This window comes from Lepus europaeus, chromosome 14 (genome assembly GCF_033115175.1).
Source record: "Lepus europaeus isolate LE1 chromosome 14, mLepTim1.pri, whole genome shotgun sequence".
Lineage (NCBI taxonomy): Eukaryota > Metazoa > Chordata > Mammalia > Lagomorpha > Leporidae > Lepus > Lepus europaeus.
This window is the reverse complement of record NC_084840.1, coordinates 92375647-92395219: the sequence shown is the minus strand read 5'-3', so window position 1 is coordinate 92395219 and position 19573 is coordinate 92375647. Positions and strand designations below refer to the sequence as shown.

General features: G+C 46.0%; 1 protein-coding gene across 1 annotated transcript in view; it reads left to right on the top strand.

Moving 5' to 3' along the window:
* KIF5B (kinesin family member 5B) overlaps nucleotides 1-7839 on the top strand; it is a 48416-nt gene extending 40577 nt beyond the window's left edge. The window contains exons 24-26 of the mRNA XM_062211137.1: nucleotides 765-981; nucleotides 1463-1611; nucleotides 4200-7839. Coding sequence (XP_062067121.1) covers nucleotides 765-981; nucleotides 1463-1593 — 348 coding nt within the window. The 3' untranslated portion in view covers nucleotides 1594-1611; nucleotides 4200-7839. The remainder of the gene's footprint in view (nucleotides 1-764; nucleotides 982-1462; nucleotides 1612-4199) is intronic.
* The last annotated feature ends 11734 nt before the right edge of the window (nucleotides 7840-19573 follow it).

Below are 19573 nucleotides of genomic sequence, written 5' to 3'. Positions count from 1 at the left end.
TATATATATTTTTATTTGAAAAAGTTACAGAGAGAGGGAGAGAGAGATCTTCTATCTGCAGTTCATTCCCCAAATGGCCACAACAGCCAGGGCTGAGACAGGCAGAAGCCAGGAACCAGGAGATTCTTCCTGGTCTTCCACTTGGATTCAGGGGCCCAAGCACTTGGGCCATCTTCCACTGCTTTCCCAGGCACATTAGCAGGGAGCTGGCTCTGAAGTGGAGCAGCCAGGACTCAAGCCAGCACATATAGATGTTGGTGTCACAGGTGGCTTAACCTGCTACACCACAACACTGGTTCCAAGTTTACTTACTTTTTTAAAGAGCAATTATGAGGGGCCAGCACTGTGGTGTAGCAGGTAAAGCTGCCACCTGCAGTTCCGGCATCCCAAATGGGTGCTGGTTTGAGTCCCGACTGCTCCTCTTCTGATCCAGCTCTCTGCTATGGCCTGGGAAAGCAGTGGAAGATGGCCCAGCTCCGGCCATTGTTGGCCATCTGGAGAGTGAACCAGCAGATGGAAGACCTCCCCCCCCCCCCCCCCCCCCGTAATTCTGACTTTCAAGTATATAAATAAATATTTAAAAAAAAAAAAATGGGCTGCAGAGTTGGGAAATTTCACATCCAGTCCCAGAGCCACAGCCGTCAAGGAGGCTGACTCAGCCCTGGCATCCCTGAGTCTGCTTCAGAAAAAAAGAGCAATTAGGAAAGTCTCATGCCTTCTCATCATCCAGCTAGAATCATTGTTATCTTTGTGTTCCTTTCTAGTTGGTACGTGATAATGCAGATCTTCGCTGCGAACTTCCCAAGCTGGAGAAGCGACTGAGAGCTACAGCCGAGAGAGTGAAAGCTTTGGAATCGGCACTGAAAGAAGCGAAGGAAAATGCTTCTCGGGATCGGAAACGCTATCAGCAAGAAGTAGACCGCATCAAGGAAGCAGTCAGGTCGAAGAACATGGCCAGGAGAGGGCATTCGGCTCAGATCGGTTAGTGGCCGCCTTAACACCTCTACCCCCACTCCCTTCGGATGCTTTCATGTTGTTGACGTAATCTGAACATATGAAGTGGTCCTTGTCTGGTTTCTAACTTTCTCAAGAGAGGTACTGTTAGGAAGAGAAATGGAGGGCTAACCACATTAACAAGACAAGAATAACCAAGAGCCGGAGGAGCAAGCAGCCATGGCCAGAGGTAGGAGAGACTGTAGAGCAGCGTTGTTTAGGCAGAGAGAAGTGCAAGAAAATACGTCGTTGGCTGTTGTTTCATGTGTCAGAGTAATCCTTGGTGCGGGAATAGGATCTTTAACAGGCTATGGATTGTATGTGTCCTGGAGAAAAGGATAGGACCAAAAAGAAAAAGAACAAAAAGACACAGGGAAACATCTGGGACTTGATTGTGAATAGAGAAGAGACGGTTATTGCAGTCATGTGTTCGGCTTTCTCCTAAAGTCACTGTTGTTTTTCTTATTAGCTAAACCCATTCGGCCCGGGCAACATCCAGCAGCTTCTCCAACTCATCCAAGTGCAATTCGCGGAGGCGGCGCCTTTGTTCAGAACAGCCAGCCTGTGGCGGTGCGGGGCGGCGGAGGCAAGCAGGTGTAGCGTCTGCACAGACTGCCGGTGTGTAGTTGCTGGCTTTGTGGTCAGAGCTGCGTATGGAAGCAGTGAGCAGTTAGAAAGATTTTGGAATTTTCTTTTTTTAGTCCTATGAGTCCTGACTTATTTTTTGTTGACATATGTAATTATAAAAGTAACAACACAGTTTCTGCTGGTCTCTTTTTCATAGTTCAAGTCAAATCATACATTCAAATTTATGTTTTTATCTGTTTTTAAACCTAACATACTACATTGTTTATAAGAAGTAAGTGTTCTGATTTATTAATTTATTTGAAAAGCAGAGTTAACAGAGAGAGAGGGAGGGATCTGGTTCACTCCCCAAGTGGCCTCAGTGGCTGGGACTGAGCCAGGCTGAAGCCAGGAGCCGGGAGCTGCTTCTGGGTCTCCCACCGGGTGCAGGGGCCCAAGCACTTGGGTCATCTGCTGCTGCTTTCCCAGGCCATTAGCAGGGAACTGGATCAGAAATGGAACAGCCAGGACTTGAACCAGCATCGATATGGGATGCTGACACTGCAGATGGTGGCTTAACCTGCTATGCCACAACACTGGCCAGACATTCTCTTTTATTAGACATTTAATTATGTAAATTTTTTCATATTTGAAAATTTCCAAAATTGAAACTTCCAGATAAGAAAGTATCTTATACTACCTCACCCTATAGATTATTTCCAGAAGATTCCCAGTGCAATTACAAAGTATCAATGTTTTCAAAGCCCTGGGTACGTATTAACACATGGCTTTCTAGAAAAATTGCACAAAATCAGACTGGTAAATGACTCAAGGGTACTATTTATTGCATCCTTATCAGCACTGAACGTGTATGTTTTTAAGATTCTTATGTAATAGCCAAAAAAATAGCATCTTGTTGATTAATCAATGAAGTTGGACTTTTTTTTCACATCTTTGTTGGTCTGTTTATATTTCCTTTTTTTTTTTTTAATGAGTTATCTCTGTTTATCTTTTGTGGGTGATTTTTCTAAAAGACTTTTGTATTTTACTTAACTATACAATCAGTACAAACGATACAAATACAAGTTCCTTGTGGCAGAATAAAGAATATCACAATGTAGAACATAAATACTCAGACATCATCCAACATATTGTATGTATCTTTACATACTGTTTTTAAAACTTTTAAAAGTTTAAACTTTTGTTTAACCATTGGAGGAATAACATACTATACATGTTCCTCTTTTGCTGTTGGTAGCTAACTTTGTAATATGTTCTGAACATTTTCTTTTACAACACAGTTGATTAGTTGGTGGCTAATTGGTCATAGGACAGGAATTCTGATTTTAGCTCTTCAGAAAGTCCCAAGAATACGGGTGCTTTGAAAATTAAAAACACTAGATTATTCTGAGAGTGTTAACTTGTTACTGTTTCTGCCAAATAGCAAAGTCAGTTTATGTTAATCTTGGTTGGTTTCATTTTGACCTTTTACACACAAGAGGCTATAACTTTGAGTAGAAAGTTAAGCGGTATTCTAGAATCACGTTTCCAATAACTTAATGTCATACTTTGTGTAGTATGGAATTTTTTTTTTTTTTTTTTTTGGACAGGCAGAGTGGATAGTGAGAGAGAGACAGAGAGAAAGATCTTCCTTTTTGCCGTTGGTTCACCCTCCAATGGCCGCTGCGGACGGCGCATCGCGCTGATCCTATGCCAGGAGCCAGATGCTTCTCCTGGTCTCCCATGCGGGTGCAGGGCCCAAGCACTTGGGCCATCCTCCACTGCACTCCCGGGCCATAGCAGAGAGCTGGCCTGGAAGAGGGGCAACCGGGATAGAATCCGGCGCCCCAACCGGGACTAGAACCTGGTGTGCCGGCACCGCAAGGCGGAGGATTAGCCTGTTAAGCCACGGCGCCGGCCCTGTAGTATGGAATTTAAGAGACGTGGTAGTGAAGGGCCTGGACTTGAGAATTCCATCTGAGTTCAGATTCTCACTTTTCTACTGCTAGAAACTTGAGCAGTTTTTTAAAAGTAGTTTCTCATTTTCACTCTCTTTAAAATTCTTCAGCTTTATAAGCAGATTCATGACTTAACTGTTTACTTAGTAGTTTGAATATGCTGAGTTTTCCTAAACATGTAAGTAAGTAGCAGTTTAATACAAGGGCGACTCTCCAGGTGCCAGCCGTGGGGACTGCTTATTTCTCTGCCCTTTTCCCTACCGTGGGTGCCTTCCATTTTGTATTCTTTCCCTGCCTCTGTTTCATAGCTTCCCTTTACATAACCACTACTTGTTAGTTAGGTAACTACTGCTTGTTGGTTAGTAGTCCTGGGTTGAAGAATGTCATTAACGACCACCTGCTGGTGAAGAGATGAGTCATCTTTTTTCTTCTGTACACAAATAGCACTCACTCACCAGCTCATCCATATCTTTACTAGGGAAAACAGAAACAGACGGGGAGCCGAGTCCCTTTTCAACAGTTGTACTTAGGAGGTCATAGATGAAGAAGGGATCAGATAACACGACATTGCCAGAGCGGTCAAAGGCATTGGCTAAACGATTTCTCACCAGGTCTGAGCCTTCATGCTTATCACAGACGAGCTTTCTAAAACTAAAATCTTTTCCATTTTTCTCCTATTTTCAGGTGTTGAAAATAACGGAAGTATGAAGAGGACCTAGTATCCGAGTCATTCAGTGACTGTCACCTCTGGCCCCTGCGATTGTAGAATTCAAACTTTTTTTTTAAATGTATAAATTGTACCTGGCCTGTACAGCTGTCTCCTACCCACTCTTGTAGACTCTGCTGCTTCCCAACACAACCAGAGTGCGATCCTGGCGTCTTAGGACCTGCGGCCCTATTTATTACACAGCTCGTCTCTCGTCTTCCGTTCAGTCTGCACTGTGCCAAGCTGACTACCTTATAGGACTGTGCTTTCTGCATTTGTTTCTGTGTGTTTTGTGTGTGTTGTATGTTCATTTTTTAATCTCAATTTAAGTTAGCTAGCTGCTGCTGCTGCTTGCTTTTCTTTTCCTATGAAAATGTCTTCTTCTTTTTTTTTTTTTTTTAAGGGAAAATGGAACATTTAGATTAAATGTCTTAAATTTGACCACTTCCAACACTACATGCCCACGAAATGTATCCGGTCAGTACTGTATGTGGAAAGCCCTTGAAGTGGCCCCACGGTTGTGGTTATTTGTATCTCGAATCGTCTGAATTTTGCGCACTGAAACTACACTGCCTGACTAGGCATTTGAGACTGAGCAAGGCCATTTGATTGTCATCTCATGAAATGCCTGTTGCCGAGTTGTTTTTAATAGAAATATTTTACAAAAGCAAAGGCAAATCTCAGTTTGAGAGTTTGGAAAAGGAATTGTGTTTTCTCTTCTTCCTAATTGTGTACTCATGACAGCTTGGTGGAATGAAAATACCTTGCTTCATTCTGGTGAGCTAGCTGCTATAAAATTTGGACAGTTCTTAATTTGTCATCAGCAGTGCAGTGAAAATACTGTAGGATAAAATGGTTGTATGTTTTCAATACTGTATTGACAGATCTAAATTCATGGCCTTTGGAAATTGAGGACAGATACATGGTGAATTAAGTATGTAGGTAAATTTTGGTCTGAAATCCCTGAAGTGTTTTTAACCTGCTACACTAAGTTATACACTATAATTTATAATGTTTCGTCTAGAATTAGTACATTGTTTGGGAGTCACTAATCCACAAACTTTGTTGACTGTAGCCCTTAATAATACTAAGTGTGTACCTATTTTTTACCGCTTCTTTCTCAAGTGATTAAGTCAACGGTTCATTTTAGGGAGCTATAAAAGAATGATAAAAGTAATAGAGAAAGAGATTTTAATATTTGCTTCATCAATGGGGATGGTGGTGTGACTGCAACTATGTTAGCAAAAATTCACAGAGAATGGGAATTTAAGGCTATTCAGCCAGGAGAGAGACTTGGAAAGCTCTGTGCTAGGATCTGGCTGACAGAGTTAACTTTTTGAAAAAGTTTTATACACAGATATTTGTATTAATAAATTTGAAGCCATAGTTAGATGATCTAGATCACGATTGGCTTATTTTTCTATTTCCTTAACTATTGTAATTTCCACTTTTATAATAATTTTGATTTAAAAGATAAATTTATTTATTTATTTTTTTAACAGTCAAAAATCCTTGCTGTTGTAGTCTTCAGCCTTCAAAATGATTGTGTTGCTTTTCAGATTGATCAAAAGCACTCCAGAAATTGAGATAAAACTTTGATGCAGCAAGATAGCAGAATATAGTTGATGAAGTGCAACAGCCTTTGTATGATGATAGTTTTCCAAGTGGTGCAACATTTGGCTGCATTCACATATATTTGTTTTCAAATGAAAACTTGCTTCTTTAGCAATATTCATAGATGAAGCAGAGTTTGTTTTCTCTTTTGTCTGAATGTGGTAGTTTCATTCTCGAAGACGTATCATGGGTATTGGCGCTGTGGAACAGTGAATCGTGACTAGCATGTGGTTCAGAGTACACAATGTTAGGTTTGAAGTATCTTAATGGTTCTTTTCTATTTATAATTTCAAACTTTCATAAAGTATACCTAGAATTTCATAAATTTGTTTCAGTGAACTGCTTTTTGCTATAGTAGGCATTAAACACAGCATTTACTCTTCTACATGACATTTTCTGATCATCTAGAATATTGACACTTCAGTTTGTGGTGTCTTTTTTTTTTTTTTGACTGGATATATTGTTTATCTTAATGGTGTTGATAGGTGGATCAGAAGACAAACTCAATGAAATAAAAGAGTAGTATTTATTCATGGTGATCAGTTAAATTATTTGCCTAACTTAAGAGAACTAACTACTGTGCACCACTCTCAATTTGTAACTCAATTTGACATGAGATGACAGAAGAGAGTCTGAGTCTACCTGTGGAATATGTTGGTTTCTTTTCAGTGCTGGAAGATACATTCAAAGATAATTGGTTTGGGAAGACGCCATATAATTTTTAAATTAACCTGCATGCTGTAAATGTGTTTTATGTTTAAATAAAGAGGAAAAATTTTTTGAAACGTAGTGGCTTTCTTAAAAACAAACCATTAGTTTGATTTACACAACTGAGTGGCATCCTGTCTCGGTAGAATAGTCAGTAATTTGTTGTCATCCTTATAAATTTTGTTTCCTAATGTGTTGCAGCCTTTTAGACAGGAGGTGTTCGAATATGTAGGCTGAAGAATTAAGAGCTAGCAGTGCGATATCAGGCTCACCTGTCTGGTTTTTTGTTTTGGTTTTTGTTTTTTTTTTACAGGCAGTGTGGACAGTGAGAGAGAGAGACAGAGAAAAAGGTCTTCCTTTTCTGTTGGTTCATCTTCAATGGTCGCTGCGGCCAGCGCACCGCGCTGATCCGAAGCCAGGAGCCAGATGCTTCTCTTGGTCTCCCATGGGGTGCAGGGCCCAAGCATTTGGGCCATCCTCCACTGCCCTCCCTGGCCACAGCAGAGAGCTGGCCTGGAAGAGGGGCAACCAGGACAGAATCCGGCGCCCCGACCGGGACTAGAACCTGGTGTGCTGGCGCCGCTAGGCAGAGGATTAGCCTGTGGAGCCACAGCACCGGCTTCCCGACCGGGAGTAGAACTTGGTGTGCTGGCGCTGCAGGCAGAGGATTAGCCTATTGAGCTGTGGTGCCAGCCAACACCTGTCTGTCTGTAATGTGGACTGCATGTTCTGCACATTTGAATCTGATTGCACACTGATAGTTTGTGTTTCTCAGTAGCATTCATGTTTAACTGGAGACTCAGAACTCTTCCTGAATTCAAGTAATAATTGGTTTGTTTTCAGTGTTTATCTGCTTCAATTATTGTGGAAATTTTTAATCATGTTAAAGTAAGTAACCCCACAGTACCTGTCACTCAGTTTCAACAGGTATCACCCCATAGCTAGTCTTGTTTTATCCATACCCCCACTTGTGCCATCCTTTGCCCGTGTTCTTTTGAAGTAATCCTAGGCATCATTGGCTTCTTTCATGAATATTTCAGTCTGTACTTTGAAAAGATCAGAGCTCCTTATAACACACAAAAATACCATTATCACACCGACAAAGTCATTTCCTAATCAAATGTTTATATACCGATAAACTCCATGAATTGCAGAGTTCCACTGTGCCTCCCCCTCTGTTCATTAGTTCCTTGTAATGGGTTTATGAAGAAAACAGGTTTGCTATGTACTTTGCCAGATTTTGCCGATTGTCTGTGATGCCCATCAATACAGTTCTCTAAATTTGTTTTGAGTCCACAGGCTGACTCGGTTCAGACGGTGATGTTGCTTGTTGAAGGGCACAGCATGCCTTAGTGGTGGTGGTGGTCTTCCGTCAGGGGGCACGTTACGTCTGATCTCTCACTGGGTTCCCACTCACCATTGGAGGTCGCTGCCTGGATCCGTCAGCTTAACAGGGGTTACACAATGGCACCATTCTCATTTCCTTCATCTGTTTGCTGCAGAGGAGAAACCCGTGACGATCAGCCGGTGGTACAGTTTGTAGAGGAAAGAGTGCTTGGTTGTTCCCCTTTATTTGCAAGTTTGTGTGAGTCCCTGCCACCCACATAGGAGACCTGGATGGAATCAGGCTTCAAGCTGGCGCACTGCTGGCATTGTGGGTATTGAAGGAATCGACCAGCAAGTGGAAGATCTCCCTGTTACCTGCCTTTCCAATATTTAAAAAAGAAAACATGAAAATAATTACCATGTGAGCGATGGGATGTGAAAGGGAAAAATAGTGTCTATCAAGTGAAACCAGTGAGAATTTATACACTCAGGCAAACTAAGGAAGTAGATATAGATATTATACACCAGACAGCTTGATCATTTATTTATTCTGACAGGCAGAGTGGACAGTGAGAGAGAGAGACGGAGAGAAAGGTCTTCCTTTGCTGTTGGTTCACCCTCCAATGGCCGCCGCGGCCGGCGCATCTCGCTGATCTGAAGCCAGGTGCTTCTCCTGGTCTCCCATGGGGTGCAGGGCCCAAGCACTTGGGCATCCTCCACTGCCTTCCCGGGCCACAGCAGAGAGCTGGCCTGGAAGAGGGGCAACCAGGACAGAATCCGGCGCCCCGACCGGGACTAGAACCCGGTGTGCCGGCGCCGCATCTCCCATGGGGTGCAGGGCCCAAGCACTTGGGCCATCCTCCACTGCCTTCCCTGGGCCACAGCAGAGAGCTGGCCTGGAAGAGGGGCAACCAGGACAGAATCCGGCGCCCCGACCAGGACTAGAACCTGGTGTGCCAGCGCCGCAGGGGGAGGATTAGCCTAGTGAGCCGCGGCACTGGCCGATCATTTATTTTTTTTTATAGCTTCTCTTTTATTCAGTCTTCCAAAGTTACTGCCTTTTAATTTTTTTTTTTGACAGGCAGAGTTAGAGAGAGAGAAAGGTCTTTCTTCCGTTGGTTCACCCCCCAAATGGCCACTACGGCTGGCGCACAGAGCTGATCCGAAGCCAGGAGCCAGGTGCTTCCTCCTGGTCTCCCATGCGGGTGCAGGGCCCAAGCACTTGGGCCATCCTCCACTGCCTTCCTGGGCCATAGCAGAGAGCTGGACTGGAAGAGGAGCAACCAGGACTAGAACCTGGGTTGCTGGCATCACAGGTGGATTAGCCAAGTGAGCCGCAACGCCGGCCTTGATAATTTATTTTATAAAGATTTATTTGAAGGCCGGCGCTGCGGCTCACTAGGCTAATCCTCCGCCTTGCGGCGCCGGCACACCGGGTTCTAGTCCCGGTCAGGGCGCCAGATTCTGTCCCTGTTGCCCCTCTTCCAGGCCAGCTCTCTGCTGTGGCCAGGGAGGGCAGTGGAGGATGGCCCAAGTGCTTGGGCCCTGCACCCCATGGGAGACCAGGATAGGCACCTGGCTCCTGCCATCGGATCAACGCGGTGCGCCGGCCGCAGCGTGCCTACCGCGGCGGCCATTGGAGGGTGAACCAATGGCAAAAGGAAGACCTTTCTCTCTGTCTCTCTCTCACTGTCCACTCTGCCTGTCAAAAAAAAAAAAAAAAAAAAAGATTTATTTGAAAGAGTTACAGAGAGAGGTCTTCTCTCTGCTGCTTCATTCCCCAAATGGCCGCAACAACTGGAGCTGAGTCAATGTGAAGGCAGGTGCCAGGAGCTTCTTCAGGGTTTCTCGTGGGTGCAGGGGCCCAAGGACTTGGGCCATCTTCCACTCTTTCCCAGGCCATATAGCAGGGAGCTGGATCGGAAGAGGAGCAGCCGGGACTAGAAGTGGTGTCCATATGGGATGCCGGTGCCGCAGGTGGAGGCTTAACCTACAGCACAACAGCGCTGGCCTCTGGTTCCCCGGTTGGATTTCTTTCAAGGTTTCCTCTCTGCCTTTAAAATAATGCAGTGAGTACGGTCAGCCTAGGGTATAGATTTTTTGATATATGTCCTGTTTGGTGTTCCCTGGATATGTGTTTTGGTATCAATAATTTTGGGAAATTTCAATGCTTGCTTCAATTATTCCTTCTGTCCCTTTCTTCCTCTGGAAGGTCTTCTCATTGCATTTTTGCTACATCTTTTTAATTGTCTCAGTTTGCGGATATTCTGTTCCATCTTTTCATTCATTTGAGACAGGTCTTCAGGGGCAGTCACAGACGGGGAGCTGCCGTCTCTTTAACGGTAACAGTGCCTCTGGGCCACCCCTGTGGGACCTGAGTGAGGCTGACAGCTTTTCCTGGCACCTACATGGAAGGAGTACACTCAGTATAGCGTAGGAAGCACGCACACCAGGAACGTAGTCACATACCAGGAACAGGTAACCACTGCCTGCCTGTGTTTGTTTAATGTTCCTCGATTCATATTAGCTTGCCCGAATACTGTGCACGTTAGAACCTCCCAGATGGCCCTCCTCTGTAGGTAAAGTCCAAACTTACGACAGCATTATTTAAGATATTCAAGAAATTCAGTCATGGTTTCACCCACCGAGTTAAAAGCCATTGAAATGAAAAATAAAGTCGCCTAACTACATCTAAGCCATGGCCGAGAAACGCCCATTGTTTCCTGAGAGATAGACAAGACATGACCAGTAGAGCGACAGAAAACACCCACGTGAGCATCTTGGAGACGTGCTTTTCTCTCTGAATAAAAAGTTGGGCACACAGCATTTCTACACAAGAGCCGGGATTGTGCACAGGCCCCCTCCGCATGCCTTGCAAAATGAACTTTTGTTTTAGGCAAATGTAGGCGAGTTAGAATGAACAAAGGCCCTCGTTTGAGGGCTGAGATGATTCTTCTGTTAGGCGGGAGACCAAATGCAGGCGGGTGCATCGAGCAGGTTAAGGCAGACTCTGAAAAGGAGCTGGCTGTGGGCGTCTGCTCCCTGAACCCGACAAAGCTCCCTGAACCCCTCCTGCATCTGCGATGGTGGAGCTGCTGCAGGAGCCTGGATCACCTGCTGGCCCCGGGGCTCCCACGCACACGGCTCTATCTGATGGGTGTGGGCACTGTCCCCAGAGAGGCCTGGAGACCCAGCCTTAGGAGGGCTGAGGAAAAGGAAAGCTGGGGTTCAGATCCCACAGCCTGGACACAGAGGCGACTGTCAAAGACCCTCCTCCCCCACCCCCTCCGCTGCCACACACCCCCAAGGCTAAGCTCACCCTGGTCCCTGACAACAGCTCCATTGAGACGTGGCAGCCAGCAGAGCTGCTGCTGTCTTCCCAGCCTGGCCCATTGGCCGCAGTCAGGAATGATTGACACTTCTGCTCTGTGCCACGCAGGCCTTCTCCGTACGTAGCTCACTTCCCCACCTTCTGGAATCTTCTGTGCATCCCTTAGACACTGATGTGCCCGTTGCTTTTCTGGCAACAACACCTGGTTTCTGAAATACACTCTCATGGCTCTTATGTAATTATCATATATCTATATATATATATAGATAAATATGTACATAGATATAGATATATATGCCGAGAAATTCAAGCTCTGCTCCTAAATTTCATTTTTTAAAAAGATTTTTATTTAGTTATTTGAGAGGTAGAGTTACAGGCCAGAGAGAAAGGCCTTCCATCGCGGTTCACTCCCCAAATGGCCTCAATGGCCAGAGCTGGACTGATCTGAAGCCAGGAGCTTCTTCCAGGTCTCCCACGCAGATACAGGGGCCCAAGCACTTGGGCCATCTTCTACTGCTTTCCCAGGCCATGGCAGAGAGCTGGACTGGAAGAGGAGCAGCCAGGGATTGAACCAGCACCCATATAGGATGTCAGCGCCATAGGCAGAGGCTTAGCCCACTACGCTACAGCGCTGGCCCCTTAAATTTCATTTAAAAAAAATTTATTCATGGGGCTGGCATTGCGGCACACACAGCAGGTTAAGGCACCATCTGCAATGCCGACACCCCATATGAGCACTGGTTTGAGTCCCAGCTGCTCCGCTTCTGGTCCAGCTCTCTGCTAATGCACCTGGAAAAACTGCAGAAAATGCCCCAAGTGTTTGGACCCCTGCCACACATGTGGGAGAACTGGATGGATTTCTACACTCCCAGCTTTGGCCTGGCCCAGCCCTGGCCATTGCAGTCATCTGGGAAGTGAACAGGCACATGGAAGATCCCTCTCTCTCTAACTCTGCCTTTCAACAAAAGAAATCTTCAAAAAAAAAAAAAAAGTATTCATTTGAAAGGAAGAGAGACAGAGATAGATGTCGACAGACAGACAGATTCACTCTGCAAGTGACGTAGGGATGTAGCTAGGGATGTAGCAGCTAGGGATGCAGCAGGCTGACACCAAGAGCCAAGAACTCCATCCAGGTCTCCCATGTGGGTTGCAGAGGCCCAAGTACTTGAACCCTCACGTGCTGCCTCCCAGGGTCTGTGTTAGCAGGAAGCTGGATCATTTAAGGGCTCCTGGAAGCTCCTGTGTTTGGGACTACCTGTAGCATAGCCACAGATACCCAGACCACCTACCGACATTATCTATGTTTTAAGCAGATCCTCAGTGACTCAACTAAGGTAAAATTGTGCAACATTTAATGTCCCTACCGCTCTGAACAGCACTGATGGGAAAGCTTAACGAGTGAGCGTCCTGTCTACAGCAATTGTTTATGGACAGCTGGATAATCGATGCGTGGTAAATGGGCTGGGTTCTTTGCCTTCTAGAACTTGTCCAAATGTTGAATCAGACTCACATGTGCAGTGTCTTCTCCACAACAGAGAAAACTCGCAAAATACGAGTATTTGAGGAGGCTAAGGGATTCTAGAAACTGGCCCTGGGGAGATGTTGCAGGATGAGGACTGAGGGTGAGGGACTAACAGCCAGGACACAAGTGTATCCAGAGTGGGGGGCTCCAAGAACAGTTCTTTTTTTTTTTTTTCTTTTTTTAACTTTTATTTAATGAATATAAATTTCCAAAGTACAGCTTATGGATTACAATGGCTCCCCCCCAATAACTTCCCTCCCACCCGCAACCCTCCCCTTTCCCGCTCCCTCTCCCATTCACATCAAGATTCATTTTCAATTCTCTTTATATACAGAAGATCAGTTTAGCATATATTAAGTAAAGATTTCAACAGTTTGCACCCACATAGAAACACAAAGTGAAAAATACTGTTTGAGTACTAGTTATAGCATTAAATCACAATGTACAGCACATTAAGGACAGAGATCCTACATGAGGAGCAAGTGCACAGTGACTCCTGTTGTTGACTTAACAAATTGACACTCTTGTTTATGGCATCAGTAATCACCCTAGGCTCTTACCACAAGTTGCCAAGGCTATGGAAGCCTTTTGAGTTCACCAACTCTGATCATATTTAGACAAGGTCATAGTCAAAGTGGAAGTTCTCTCCTCCCTTCAAAGAAAGGTACCTCCTTCTTTGATGACCTGTTCTTTCCACTGGGATCTCATGCATGGTGATCTTTCATTTAGGTCATTTTTTTTTTTTTTTTTTTTTGCTAGAGTGTCTTGGCTTTCCATGCCTGAAATGCTCTCATGGGCTTTTCAGCCAGATCCGCATGCCTTAAGGGCTGATTCTGAGGCCAGAGTGCTGTTTAGGACATCTGCCATTCTGAGTCTGCTGTGTATCCCACTTCCCATGTTGGATCGTTCCAAGAACAGTTCTAAAACAAACGGTGTCAGGTTACCAAAGCCAAGTACAGGTAAATGCCTATAGGTGTCTAACTACTGTTAAAGCATAACAACAAAGCTGTAGTTTAGGTGCCTCTTCTGGGTCAGGTTGTAAAAAGCTGGGGCCAGTATTGTGGCGGGTAAAAGCCACCTGCCTGTGACACCAGCATCCCATATGGGCGCCTATTCCTGTCCCCACTGCTCCACTTCTGATCCAGCTCCCTGCTAATGCGCCTGGGAAAAACAGCGGAAGATAGCCCCACTCCTTGGGCCCCTGCCACCCCTGTGGGAGACCCCGAGGAAGCTCTTGGCCCCTGGCTTCAGCCTGGCCCATCCCTGGCCATTGCGACCATCTGGGGAGTGAACCAGAGGATGGAAGATATCTCTCTATTTCTCTCTCTCTGTAAGCTCTGCCTTTCAAATAAATAAATCTTAAAAAATAAAAAAGCTAAAGTCCATAGTCTCATATTGCAATATATACAGGTAGCTCTGGTACCTCCTAATTAGTACACACGTGTAGGTGGTTAGCTGGTACTATGGCAAAGGTCTCTGTTCATTGCAGTTGAACATTCCTCTCATAGTATTAGTGGAAGGTAGAGGTAGAGGTAGGGGTCAGGGGAGAGGTCAAGTTCCCATCTGCTGGTTCACTTCCCAAATGCCTCCAACAGCCGAGGCAGATCCAGGTCTAAAGCCAGGCTCCAGGAACACAATTGTCTCCCACGTGGGTGGCAGGAACCCAATTACCTTTCTCTTTCTCAGACTCTGTACTGGCAAGAAGCTGGGGTCAGGAGCTGGAGCCAGGAATCCGACCCAAGTCCTCCGGTATGGAATGTAGTGTGGGTGTCTTAACCATTAGGCTAAATGCCATTCCTCTGGTGTGGTGTTCTAAGTTCCCAATAAATTCAAATCACAAAGGCCAGTGAATGATACTCAGCTGTCACATCGACTCAGACACCTGGATTTCTGCATCTTCAGACTGCACGGCTGCTGGCAGTCATTAACCAACCGGAGGTCACCGCAGCAGACAGCACATCTGGCATTGAGGGGGTGTTACTGCAAGCCAGCACAGGGGCTGGTGTTGGGGCTCAGTGGGTTAAACTGGCGCTTGTGACACCAGCATTCCTGATGAGTGACAGTTCGAGTCCCGTCTGCTGTGTTTCCAATCCAGCTCTCTGCTATTGCACCTGGGAAGGCAGCAGATGATGGCCTGGGTGCATTGGGCCCCTGCCACCCATGTGGGAGACCTGGAGGAGTTCCAGGCTCCTGGCTTCTGCCTGGCCCAGCCCTGGCTGTTGCAGCTAGTTGGGGAGTGAACCAGCAGATGAAAGATCTCTCTGTAGCTCTACCTTTCACATAATAAACAAATCTTTAAACAAGAAGACTTTGTCAACACGAGCTGTTAACCTCTTAACTTCCTTCTCAAGTAGAAATCACTGGGGCTGGCATTGACGCCAGGACCCCAGTATGGGTGCCAGTTCAAGTCCCGGCTGTTCCACTTCCAACACAGCTCCTGCTAAAGCACCTAGGAAAGCCTCAGAGGATGGCCCAGGTGCTTGGGGCCCTGCATCCATGTGGGAGACCCAGAAGAAGCTCCTGGCTTCTGCCTGACCCAGCCCTGGTGGTTGTGGCCATTTGGGGAGTGAACCAGCAGATGGAAAGATCGTTGTATCTCTCTGTGTCTCTCTCTCTCTTTTTTTTTTTTTTTTGACAGGCAGAGTGGACAGTGAGAGAGAGAGACAGAGAGAAAGGTCTTCCTTTGCCGTTGGTTCACCCTCCAATGGCCGCCGCGGCCAGCGCGCTGCAGCCGGTGCACCGCGCTGATCCAAACCCAGGAGCCAGGTGCTTCTCCTGGTCTCCCATGGGGTGCAGAGCCCAAGCACTTGGGCCATCCTCCACCGCACTCCTGGGCCACAGCAGAGAGCTGGCCTGGAAGAGGAGCAACCGGGACAGAATCCGGCTCCCCGACCGGGACTAGAACCCGGGGTGCGGTGCCGGCGCCACAAGGCGGAGGACTAGCCTATTGAGCCGCGGCGCTGGCTCTGTGTATCTTCCTCTCTGTGTGTAACTCTGTCTTTCAAATAAATAAATCTTTAAAAAAAGATTTGAAAGAGTTACGGGGGGTCAGGGAGAGTGAGAGAGAGAAATATCAAGAGAGATACAGAGCGAAAGAGAGAAAGTCTTCTACCTGCTAATTCACTCCCCAAATGGCCACAATGGCTGGAGCTGGGCTGATCCAAAGCCAGGAGCCTGAAGCTTCTTCCAGGTCTCCCATATGGGTGCAGGGGCCCAGGCACTTGGGCCATCCTCCACTGCTTTCCCAGGTGCAATTAGCAGGGAGCTGGATTGGAAGTGGAGCAGCCAGGACTCAAACCAGTGCCCATACGGGATGCCAGTGCTGCAGGCCGGGGCTTTAACCCACTGCGCCACAGCACCGGCCCCCAAAAAATAAATATTTAAGAAAAAGAAAAAGAATTAGTTAAGATGAAGGAATTGGCAACAAATGATTTAACCGCTGATGAGTAGTAACGAATTCTAAGTATTTTCTGAATTCCAAATAAAGGCCTTGCATCCAGTCCCTTGTGGGGCAACGCGGAGCCTACAGGAAGTAAGAGGCATATTTGAAGGCACTTAATTTGTTCCTGCATGGGTTCTACTCTCTGTCTGGAAACAGCTCTTACAGATGTAATCGCAAGTGCACCGTTGCTCCCTGTGCTATGTAGTTAGCAAACGCACCCTCAGCACTTGTTGGGGGCTCCCTCTTTCCCCATAGAAGATATAAAGTCACAGCAGCAGTGAGAAAGTTATGTGATGACAGGGTGGAATGGTAATTAGTTGCTAATTAGAATTTTCTGAAATATTAGAGCAATCAGCATAGGAAAATCCCACTCAACATTATGTGTAAGTTGAAATCATCCCAGGGTAGCTATTAAGTTCTGAAGATAGCAGCAGGTATGAGCACTTCAGCGGAGCTTCATCAACATTTCTATCCTCTACTCAGTTTTCAGAGTTTACAGCTTGATATTTCTTTTAGGGAGTTATGCTAGTCGGGTGTTTATACCAGATGGTGTAAAAACATATCTCTTATAAACCTGCCAAAGAAGACAGGTTTTAAAGAAACTTGGCTTTAATAAACACTCTTTCCTTACTAGAACGGTTCTCTTTCTTTTGCCCTTGGAGATTTCTAAACACTTTTCATCAGGAGAGGTAGTTAGGTAACCAACAAACAGCGAGATATAAACAGATGTTAAAGGCCAAGTCACGTTGGCCTTGTACGGACCTTACTTCATGGTGAAGCAGCTCAGCTCTCTAAACAACAATCAGTCATCAAAGGAAGCTTGGCAAAACGTCTCCTTTCACCTCAAATCGCAACTGAAAACCTCATTCGAACCAAGAAGAAATTAGAGAAACGACGCAGAAGACACCAGATAACACAATCCAGATTTCCCTTGGCTGGAAAGAGCTGTAGGCGCTGTGTCTTGACTTCGAATTTGTAATTAACAAGATGCAAGGCTAGGGAGTCCACTCATGGCTATAAATAACATCCAAGAGTTTCATCCAAGGTGGAAAATTCACATTTCTTCACATGCAACCTAGAACACATCGAACCCAAGCTAGAAATCACACGCGGCATTTTAACAGACTTGTTTGGCTGGTTCCGTACGTATGTACTTACTTTTGGTCATTTGTATATAAAAACATCAATCGTGCCTTGTTGTGCCCACCCTAGCTGCACCTGACTTCCACACGAGGCAGCTTTCCTCCACGTGAAGCAAGGGTGAGGATGAAACCCACACAGAATAACCAGGACCGAGAGTGGGAGACCCACACCAGCTCCGCAGGGCACTGCCTGCCTCTCTGTTCTCAGCCAGGTCTGAAGCCAGCTGACCTTTTCTTGTGAGTTTGAAAGTTAGCTTTGATTCCATTGCTTCCAACAAAAGTGGTCCTACTATACCTAGATATTATGGTTATCGCCCTGAATATTCCTTTAACAAAACCATCAGAACAGCGCCATTCATGAAATTACCTAAACATGTTGAGTACCTGTGCATTTTTCAAGCTTATCAGTTTAACACTTAGGAAAGTAAACTCCTTGGGGCCGGCACTGTGGTGCAGAGGGCCCGGCTGCTGCCTGGGACTCTAGCATCCCACGTCAGAGCATCAGTACCAAGTTCTGGCTGCTCCACTTCCAGTCCAGCTCCCTAACACAGCAGAAGACGGCCCAAGTGCTTGAATGCCTGCCACCCCTGTGGAAGATCTGGATGGAGCGCCTGGCTCCTGGCTTCAACCCAGAGCAACCCCGGCCATTGTGGCTACCTGGGGAATGAGTCAGAGGATGGAATTTCTCTCTCTGTTTCTGTCCCTGTCTCCCTGCCTTGCTAATAAATAAATAAAGCTTAAAAAAAAAAAAAAAGTGTTACGACTCTGATACAGTTTGAGTGTCCCCAACAAAGGTTCCTGTATTACAGACCTGGCTTCCAGGGCGGTGGCATTGAAAGATGGCGTGGACCTTTTGGGCCCAGTGGGAAGTTATTAGGTCAGTTTGGGGCAGGTTCTTAAAAGAAATTGAGATATTTCTTGTGCGACCCAGGTCAGTTCCTGAGACAGACTTATAAAATCCGAGCCTGCACACCCAGTCTCTCTCTGGTTCTCGGTACTGAGCCGTGGTCCTTCCTCCCACATGGGCTCCTGTCATTGCCATTGGCCATGATGCCATGCAGCCAAGATGGCCCTCATTCGAACGGTGCTGTTGCCAGTGCCTTGCACTTGAACCTCCAGGACTGTGAGCTAAAATAATCTCTTTGACCCACGTAGCCTGCCTCGGGCATTTTTTGTAGCAATGCAAAACTAATACAGTATGTTCCCTGTTGTGTGACCTAGCTTCTTAAATTCGCTTTTCTCAGGCCAGGCATTTGGTGAAGAGGTTAAGATGTTGCTTGGCACATTTGCATGCTATACTGGATGCCTGGGTTTGAGTCGCATCTCCACATCCAATTCCGGCTTCCTTCTCACGTGCACCAGGGAGGCAGCAGGGGATGATGGCTCAGGTACTTGGGTCCCTGCCACCCATGTGGGAGGCTTCAGCCTGGCCCAGTTTTGGCTGTTGTGGGCAGCAGATGGAAAATCTGTGTTTCTGTCTCTCTGCCCTTCAAATGAAAGGAAATATATTTTTTTAATTTTCTCTTTCCATTTTGGTTATCTAAGAATTGCCTTCTTAATATTTTCACCCCAACATGCACCAAAATATCTGGTCACTTAGTAGACCCTCAATAATTATTCAGTGAGTGAATGAGTAATTTAGATTCCTTTTCCCTAAGTTTAGTACCTTATTTTTGCCCCATGTGTCTGCCTTCACATATCCTCATACAACTTGCAGGTTATTCTTAACTTTAAAAGTTTATGGAAAGGAGCTGGAGCTGTGGCATAGCGGGTTAAAGCCCTGGCCTGCAGTGCCAGCATCCCATATGGGCGCCAGCTCAAGTCCCAGCTGCTCCACTTCTGATCCAGCTCTCTGCTATGGCCTGGGAAAGCAGTGGAAGATGACCCAAGCCCTTGGGCCCCTGCACGCTCGTGGGAGACCTGGAAGAAGCACCTGGCTTCTAGCTTTGGCATGGCTCAGCTCTGGCCATTGCGATCATCTGGGGAGTGAACCAGTGGATGGAAGACCCTCCCCCCTCTCTCTCTTTGCCTCTCTGTAACTCTCTGCCTTTCAAATAAATAAAATAAACCTTTACGAAAGAAAGGAAGGAAGGAAGGAAGGAAGGAAGGAAGGAAGGAAGGAAGGAAAGAGGAAGGAAGGAAGGAAGGAAGGAAAGAAGGAAGGAACCAGAGGATTTATTGATAACATTTAAAGAAAGTTTATGGAAAAATGGAATTTAAAGATGTTTATTTTGATGCAAAAAATTTGAAGTCTGTGCAACTTCAGA